General features: G+C 34.5%; 1 protein-coding gene across 1 annotated transcript in view; it reads left to right on the top strand.

Annotated features, from left to right (window-relative positions):
- Positions 1–363: 363 nt before the first annotated feature.
- LOC106462536 (AT-rich interactive domain-containing protein 3C-like) overlaps positions 364–10,102 on the top strand; it is a 104,868-nt gene continuing 95,129 nt past the window's right edge. The window contains exon 1 of the mRNA XM_022389840.1: positions 364–486. Coding sequence (XP_022245548.1) covers positions 451–486 — 36 coding nt within the window. The 5' untranslated portion in view covers positions 364–450. The remainder of the gene's footprint in view (positions 487–10,102) is intronic.

Here is a 10,102-nt window from a genome sequence, read left to right as displayed (position 1 = left end):
AAAACATGTTTTTCATTTTACTGACAGAAAAATTAGCCTTTAATCTATTTTAATGTAACTTTAGGATATATATTGAACGATATGTTTATGAAGTAATAAACATTACACTTAATACAAATCTGTACGCTCGACATTTGAAATAAAATTGAGTATTATAATAAGATCTTAAAACGATTCTGTGATTCGAGGACAGTCGGGGTTAAATCAGCCAATTATAATTGAAGAAGTTGGATGAGGCTAGTGATATCATATTCCCGCAGAGGTTTGATAGGCTGTTTTTCGCAATGCATTCTGGGAGACGTAACATACCCTGCCGTGTGAGTTTGATGTACGAAGCAGCAGAGCAAACCGCTACGGGCGGAACTTGAGTACATATTTTTTTCTTAGATTGTGTTAATCAAGACAGTCAAAATTCGTGTCAAAAACAAAGCACCGCTTCCCATTTCAAAAATGGACCACAATGAATCGGATGTGGAGGAAAGTACGGTAAGAAAGATCATGATATTTAATATATAGTCATATACAGTATTCGCAGCGTTTTCACTGTTTACATGATGCGCCCGTCCCTGAAGTAGCGCGGTCGGTCATGCCAAATGATGTGTGCACACCGTCGACGGTTGGGATGAGTGACGCGCGGCTCGCACTCAGCGTAGCTTAAAAGTTCTTAACAAACCAGTCTATGTAGAGCTTTGTGTAGACGTTTTAAGCGTGAAGTTAGTCAACTGCCAGTCACAGAAGGCAACTAACCAACATGTATTCATGCCATGCCGCGAGTGATAGTGATTAAGTCTTACCGATCGAAATATACAACTTACAAGTAATAATTTGTGTGAATCTTGGAAGTTCGCACTCTTTATAATGCTTGGATTAATTTGGCATTCGCGGAATCTATAATGTCCAAATTTACAGTTAAATAAAAAAATATAAAAGTTTGAGAATGTCTCAACAAAAACCATGCACAATCGAACTTACTTGGGATCGGTAATTTAGACGACAAATAGCAGAGCAGTGAGCCTCGATTTACAACGGCTACAGAAGTGTTAATCGCTGTTGGTCAGTCTTCATGCGGCCGTGATTTCTCGTGAAACTGCTTAGTAACAATACCAGTTAAGCGCACTGTACTACTTATGTTTGTAATATGACGTATGGAAAAAAGGTGTTACAAAACCGTTATCCAAACCCATGGAAATGTTTATGATGCAGTTGCACTTGGAAAGATCTGTGTACACAACCTAACTATGTTATCACAAAGAACACAGTTTAGCTTATTGACTAGCACGAAATCTCTATGAGTAATAATACTAAACACTAAAACTATAAGCGCACTAAGTTTGATAGACATGGAATATTTCCTTTAGCGTGGTATCGTTTTGTAATTTATGAACTACTGGTTGGAAAAATAACTGAAGTGAGTAAGGTTTATTTCAGCCAGGTCTCTTCACGTTCAACGGGAAATGGAATCCTAATAGTCTTCTTAAGATATTGATAATAGCTAAGCGATCAGAATACGGCCATAAAATGTCGAATTTTCAGTTCGTAGTTTAATTCTGTTAACGGAACAGGACCCTGACGAAGTATATTTGTACTAAACTAATTAATAATGAATACTGGTACATCATGCTCATTTCCACCGGAAACATAAAACAGTTCAAGCAAAAAAAAAAAAAATAGGACAATCACGTTTCACAGGATTTGGGAACGGCAACACAACAGAATTATTTTACGCTAATATTTTGTGTTTATAATTTATAAATTTCTATTTCATACGTGTTTGTGAGTCTCTACAACATTATTCTTGCATACAATAAAACTAAAATATTACTGTATGTGTTAGGATTATGCATATTAATATACAAGCACGACTTGTCATGTGACTGATAAGAGATTTTGTTGCTGCACAGTTTAATGAACAACGTTCAAGGGGGAAAAAGGGTTATATATTTGGCTTTCCGTACCATACTGAAAGCTGTCGTAAGTCTTGTCAAGTGTTCAGAATTACATATTACTCAAATTACTCCATTGGCTATCCGAAACCTATAATCGATAAGATCTTCTAGGTGAAAGGCATGGACATAAATCTTGCGTATAGTGAGCTATACATTTAAAACTTACTCTCTGACTGACTGACTCATCTATGAAATAAACATGTTCTTAGATTAATTTAGCTTTTGAAAATAAGGATTTTATAATTAATATTTTTACTCGCCACTTGCAGCCAAATTAAGCAGTTTGTTTATTGATGTGTGGTTAGGTGAGACACAATTATTGATATACTTGTCATCAGTCTGTTTATTGAGGTGTGTTTCGATGAGATACGATTATAGATATATTTCCCGTTATCAGTATGTTCACTAATGTGTGGTAAGATGAGGCATGATCATCATCAATTTATTTATTGAGGTACGATAAGTTGAAACACGATCATAGATATATTTGTCATCATTCTGTTTATTGAGGTGTGGTAAGGTGAGACATGATTATAGATATATTTCCCGTTATCAGTTTGTTTCTTAAGATGTGGTTAGGTGAGAGACAATTATTGATATATTTGTCATCATTCTGTTTATTGAAGTGTGGTAAGGTGAGACATGATCATAGATATATTTTTAGTTATCAGTTTGTTCATTGAGGTGTAGACAAAAGAGAGCATACACTCTTTAATTGTAAATCGTTATCAGCTTTTATATTGAGGCGTATACAAAATTTATACCGTTACCTGCTTATTCTTGTTGTTTTGGGAAATGAGACAAAATTCTGGATATATATATATATATATATATACATTTATGTGTGTGTTCACCAGGCTTTACATGATGGTGTAGATAGAATAGAAATTGTATATTTGTAAATACTTGTATTTTTGCAAAGCTACTAATAATATCTGACTCGTCCCTCCCTGATTTTGAGCTAGTGATGAGAGGGAAAGCACTTACACCACCATCCACACATTGATTTTCACTCTGATAATGCACCAACAGCTTATGCGCAGGAATAGTTCGTAGTATCGCACGGATTCAGAATTAGCTGGCTCGCCAGCTCTGAAATCCAGAAATCTAACACAAGGCTAACCTATATATGTATATTGAAGAAAATCCTGAATTTATATACTAATAATCAGCCTTTACTTGAAGGTTTGAACAGATGATACACGTTTCTAGATGTTTAATCATGTTATCAATTTTCTGAATGACGAGTAAAGTTAACTGAGGTAAAAACAAATGATTGTTTGTAATTAAGCACAAAGCTACACAATGGGCTATCTGTGCTCTGCCCACCACGGGTATCGAAACCCGGATTCTAGCGTTGTAAGTCCGCAAACATACCGCTGTGCCACTTGGGGGCAAAACAAATGATAATAAATAATTGGTGTTAAAATAATTAAATGATATTGTGTTATTAACCCTTACCCTAATTCTGATTCATATAAAAATGATAAAACATTACACTTGAACAACATAATTTGTCCATACCATAACAGTTGTTGTTCATACATATTTATAACAACTACTACTGTGTCTGTCGTATCCTAACCAGTCTTATGAGCCCTGGCATTTGGCAAAAGGCCTCGTCAGCACTGAATAAAGCAAATATAGTGTGATTAACATATTGTTATACATTCTTCCTTACTTTCACTCATACGTTTTTATAATTTGAAATAAGACAAGGACAGACTGTACATGATCCTTTACTATTATTAGCCATGGAGCTATGGGATTGAGGGATTGTCTTGAATGACAGAGACTTTTGTGCTTCGTGCGTAGCCATCCATAATTTTCAACTGCTAAACAGAGGGAAGGCAAACAGTTGGAAATACCCACCGCCTGAAGCGGCTACTCGTAACCAAGTAGCAAAGTTGACACTTTTATAACGCACCTGAAAGTGCAAATCATGTTTGATAACATCATATCTTGGATGCCACGTCCGTTACACTAACCACCAGACAAACGCTCAAGCCGTGTGGAAGGCCTAGTTTGCACAAGCTTTGGTGCCCTATTTGTCTTCGGAAGTGTTTCTGATCTCAAGTTGAAATCACGAACGGAGGATAATGAAATATATACTGGGATTCTTTTAGTTAGTCTTTGATTTATAAACAAAGGACATTCAGTGCATTAAATTTCAGCATTGTTTGATGTTTAGTTTACTTAGCTAAGCTTTGTGAGCTATGAAATGTAATAACTGTGTATGTGTTATGAAACTTTTTCCTCGAGTTAATTTTAATTTGGAACATTGAACGGATATCCAGTCATTACTTCACCGAAGCTATATAGCTAAAACCATGTATAAGGTGTTACTTCAGTTTTATTTCTTATATAATCAGCTGTTATTTTTGTAGCATATAAAACAATGAGGATATAGATCCATAGTTACACTGAACTGTAAATAATATAACCAAACGCCTGCCGTTCACTGTTACAGGGTTAGAAGTGCCCAGTAACTAGTATAATATTGTGTGTTAATTTCGTTCTGTACAAGTCTGTGCATTACCATTAATCATCCTGTACAAGTCTGTGCATTACCATTAATTATATCGTTAAATTATACACTAGTTCAATAACAAATACTACCTGTGGATAATACAAACACGCGCGTATAATATATATATATATATATATATATATTTACACATATTATGGAGACCATAATAGTATATTTGGAGCAAATATATTAATATACGATTAATCATTCCAAGTACTCTGCAAATAATGTATTATAATACATTAGTTTTACACAGAAAGCCACTTGGGATCAATTTTTCTAAACTGTTGCGGTATTATCGACCTGACGCTTTTCTCTTCATACGTATACAAGAACTTGACAATAGAGGGCTTCACAAACCAGAATATTGTTTACTTAGCAAGGCTTCAGACATTGAAGACTACCTGGGTAGAACGTTAGTGGCTGAGAGGGGAAACTTGTGGTTGCTTCGTAAGTAATCTTGCCGCCAGAACTTGACATCAGGAATGCGAGTTGGCATGACTCCACGACAAAGCTCATTTCCTCGGTACCGAGGAGGATGCTACTGATATCATGCTGGACGCGCATTTTACAGTTATCAAAAAAAAATGATGATTTTATAGCTAGATATTTTAGATGCTACTAAAACCTGTTGAAGGAGACGGTACTGGTTATGGTACGTTGGTGTTGCAGTGTATCAAGTTGTTTATTAGTAATACGTCAAAGAAAGTTGCGTATTTTGCAGAAAGTTGTAAGAGTAAAGTAGATTAGTCAAGACAGAGAACAAATGCAAAATTGGAACTGTGAAATATGACTTGATGGTTTTATTTTTTTATCCAAAAGTGCCGCATTAACTGTTTTTCTTTGGATATTTGGTTTAACGCCCAAGTTAACACAATTGTTTTGATATTACTTTACCGAAAGGGGATTGACGGCCGCCTGAAGGAGTCACATGTTTTAATCATTGACACCACTATACGGTAGTGTGTTGTCTGTCAGTCAGTCAGTAGACACTAAAATGACGTCACATAAGGGACGCTTAAACGTTGCAATTTGTTCTGTCGTGACGTCAGTAAAACATGCCATGAAGCATTTTGTACTCTGTAGGCTACAACCCAGTGTGACATATGAACTTCAAAAGGAAGAATAGAAATATTTGTTACTCTTAATTTGGTTTTATTTACTTTTGAAACAGAACACTTCAGGGAACCCTGCGGAAGTACATCTTGTTACTATTATTAATTACATATACCAGACTTAAGTGCCTACAGATCTAACAATTTATATCAGATGCCCATGTACAATATCAAGCTTTGTGTTATAAAAAAAAGAAATTAAATATCCCGAACCTTATGATACATGGCACCTGAGCTGGCTTTAGCATGAACCTTTAATAGATTATAGGGGTGATATTACATCGCTAAAGGAGTAATAATTAATTTAATGATATTTTTTTACTAACGCAGGGCGGATTTTCCATTACGAAAAGTATTATAAGAATAGTGTTTAACTACATTTTATTCGATATGCGGCACTATAAACTACACGATTACTTAATACCAATTCTCACAAGGTTTGTTCGCCAGTGGGACAACGTTAAGTCTACGGACTTACAGCACTGGAATCCAAGGTTCGATTCTCCGCGATGGACACAGCAGATAGTTAAATGTAGTCGTCAGAAGGTTTGCTAAGTTAGAACATATCAAGTCTTAGCTGAAACTCGCTGAAAATTCAACGTTTATAGCGCATCAGGTCTTATGGTATATATTGCCTAAGAAGGTGAAGCATAATCCGTTATTAAGCATTATTGTAAATTTCATTGTTGTGCTATATCACACTTATTGCTTACAAGGCCTTATAGTATATATATTACTTAGTGGGCGAAGCATGATCCGTTGGTAGTTTTGTTTGTTTGTTTGTTTGAAGTTAAGCACAAAGCTACCCAATGGGCTATCTGTGCTCTGCCAACCACGGGTATCGAAACCCGGTTTCTAGCGTTGTAGGTCCGCAGACATACCACTGTGCCACTGGGGGTCCCGTTGGTAGTTAACAATATTGTAAATCTTACTGTTGTGCTAAATCACACTTATTGCCCACCAGGTCTTATGGTGTATGTTACGTAGTGGACGAAGCATGATCCGTTGGTAGTTAACAGTATTGTACATCTTACTGGTTTGCTAGATCATACTTATTGCCATTAAAATTACCTTTTATATCGCCTGATGGTGATAATAATAATATTGTAAAGCCTGATGTTGGGATAACGTTTTTATGTAATTTTCTTCATTAGGCTAGTGAAAATATTTTAATGGTATTATTATTATTCCTGATGACAAACTCTTAAATGATTAGTGGGAATTTTACACGACGTTTTTAGAAATTGTTTGTTTATTTGTAATTAAGCACAAATCTACACAATGGGCTATTTATGCTCTGCCCACCACGGGTATCGAAACCCGGATTCTAGCGTTGTAAATCCGCAGATATACCGCTGTGTCACTGGAGGGCAGTTTTTAGAAATAAAAAAATACTAGTATCTGCACCTAGAGAAGGTGAGAAATAAAACGAGTTAAATTACATCAGGCTACTAGTTTAGAAATAAACTTCTTTTACACTTTTCCAGAAGGTTTCACTTGTCCATGGGAAATTATCTCAGTTAGGGAAGAATTAATAAGTAACTACCAATTTATTTCTGAGGTACCGGGATCAAATTTGTATAAATTTTCTGAAAATATTTTATAAAGTAAATCTTTAAGAGTGAATTTATAAGTTGTAATCTTGTAATTGTTTGTTTGTTCATCTGGACGACAACTTATGGACACAAGGGGATAAACGACCAGGTCAAACACTCCTATGGTTCATGCATAACCATCCCTAATTTTAAACTACAATCCAGAGAGAAGGTAAACAGTTGGAAATACCCACCGCTTGAAGCGGCTACTCTTAACCGAGTAGCAGATTTGACACTATTATAACGCACCTACAGTTGAAAATGCATAGCGTGTTTGATAACACATCAGATGTGGTAACCAGTGGACAACGTTCATGTTAAGTAAGAGGCCTAGTTTGCGCAGGCTTTGGTGTCCTATTTGAATTCGTTAGTGTTCCTGATCTCAAGTTGAAATCAAGAATGGAGTGAATGGTGTTTTAAAAATACACAAGAAAACTACAGCTGATTAATATTGTGGGTGACCTAAAAGTTCTGAGTACATTTATTTTATCTTCTACCGGAAGCGTCAAAAAAAAAAAAGGAAGAAAGAAGAAGAATAGGGAAAACAATCGTTTGGGGTAGGAAGGTTGTAATATTAGGTTTTTGTTAATATTACCAATAAATTGTCTCTTCCTCCTTTTGTCAGTTGTGTGTAATCAAAATCGAGAAAGTGTGTTCAATATAATGTGAAATCGGTGACTGTTGATTTTATATTTATATATTATTTGACATTATTACAACGACAAAATAAAAACTACAGGATAGATATTCAACGTGTACGATCGAGAAAACAGTTACTTACGAACACTCATTTAGTTCACAAGTCCAGGGAGATCTATTTTGCATAGTGTCTGGTACGTATTCGGCAATATTTCCGATCTCCCGAATTGAAAACCCGAACAAAGATCAGAACTGCTGCTGTGTGCTCTAACATAGAAAGGAAACAAGAGACCGGCTAAACAATAATGGGCAGTCTAGCGGAAGTAATCAAATCGCACTAGGTAAATCTAATAGAAGCCCCAGTTGGGGAATGATGTGGGTAAATGAAAGCAGTGGAATTTTCCAAGCCTTTTTGGATATTGTAAAAGGTACTGGGTACTCTTTATTCAGTCAGAAACATCAGAAAAAAATCAGGTAAATTGAAACGTTAAGTATATTCACTGTCACCAAATGCAATGGATTATAAATCATACTAAAGTAGTTTTTTTTTGACTGTCTAATTTTTATGTTTGATTACTGTCACACTAGGATGATTTTGTATTTTACTGTTTGACAATTTTGAAATTTATTAATGGAAATGCGCGTTAATAATTACTTCTACAATTGTAAACATAATTTGCATAAATGGAGATGTAGAGTGTGTTAGTGAGGAGTATTATATTAAGTTGTCTTACCAATGTTAAATCATATCAAGTTGTCTCATTAAGGTTGAATAAACTCAAGTTGTCCTACCACGTTAAATCAAGTCAGGTTGTCTTACTAAGATTAAATCATATCAAGTTGTCTTACAAAGGTTAAATCATTGATTATAGTATGCCTATGAAGGTTTGCTATAAGGAAATGATTCATTTAGAGAGATATAACGGCAAGCATGGAAGTGCATACATTGTTGTAATTCTTAGATTCAGATTATGGTGATTAGTTTTATTACGGGACTTTTTACCTAACTACGAATAAAATACAATAAAAAAGTCAGGAAGCAACTGCAAAAAATTAAGACAATTTCTCACAAAATAGAATGTATATGTATATATTGCAGTTCAGCTTATATAAGTTATCTAAGTGATACGAAATTTTTAATCATTCTAAATATAAGTGACCATGTAATTAAATTAGGATTTTTTATTCTTTATAAAATACTTGAATTATCACTGTGCTGGTTATTGACTGGCAGTAAATAACTTTGAAAGCTATACTTATTTTCAGACGTTTTCACCCAAATATGTAGAATTTAAAAAGTGAAAAGTTTGTCAAATCACCTTATGAATATTAGGGCAGTCCCATTCGTGCAATTGCCTCCTAATATTTGAATTGATTACCTCTAAACCTGTATAAGTCGCTTACTTACAGTCTGTATTATTTCACAAAAATAAGTTTCTGTCGTGTAAAAGTTGTTTGTAGTAAAGTAGTATAGTCAGTTATGTAGCATAAATTTGCTAATTAATTTCAAATGTTTTAGTGATTCAACGGAGTTCGTAGTTAGCAGCATCAGGTTTGATTATCAAGTAGATATTTTATATGAAGACTAAATTAGTGTGTGAAGCCCAAAAGGCAAAATAAAAAACAAATACACGAATATATTATATCTTATAGTTTTTTTGTATGTAGAAGACATAACGCAAAAAGTTATCCATTTTCTTCACTAAAATGGGATCTTTGAAACATTGAGTATATATACTTTTTAATGTTACTAAATATTTTATGCTTAGTGTTTGTAGTTACCAACGGCACATACTTCAATTAGATGTTTTCACAATTTATGTGTACAATGGTTAAAAATGTACTACATCCTCCATTAATGTTTCGATTATGACATTAGATACAGCAACAAAGTAAAACAAAATACTTCGTACATCAATAGCTACGTTCGATATATATCCTTATAACATGGCTTTTTTGCCTTTGCCACTTGATTGAAATGACAAATATTTCCATCTGCCCAGACACGATATTAAAACATATTCCATGCAGACAAGCTGTATATCACTTTATATGTGTGTATTTAAATATTCATGGTACATTGTACGTTACATTTCTTGAAACCACGTGTACGTAAATAAGGCATGACTACTGTTTATACTCGTGATGACTAAGATGTATCATCCAGTTATAGAGTAGCTGATTGTTTAGCTTTGTCGCTTAACAATAAACTAACAAAAAATATTATTATCATGTAACTCAATAATACTGAGTTTAATAACCGTGCTGGCTATCTAG

The sequence above is a fragment of the Limulus polyphemus genome, unplaced genomic scaffold, assembly GCF_000517525.1.
Source record: "Limulus polyphemus unplaced genomic scaffold, Limulus_polyphemus-2.1.2 Scaffold1193, whole genome shotgun sequence".
NCBI lineage: Eukaryota > Metazoa > Arthropoda > Merostomata > Xiphosura > Limulidae > Limulus > Limulus polyphemus.
This window is presented reverse-complemented; position numbering and strand designations above follow the sequence as displayed.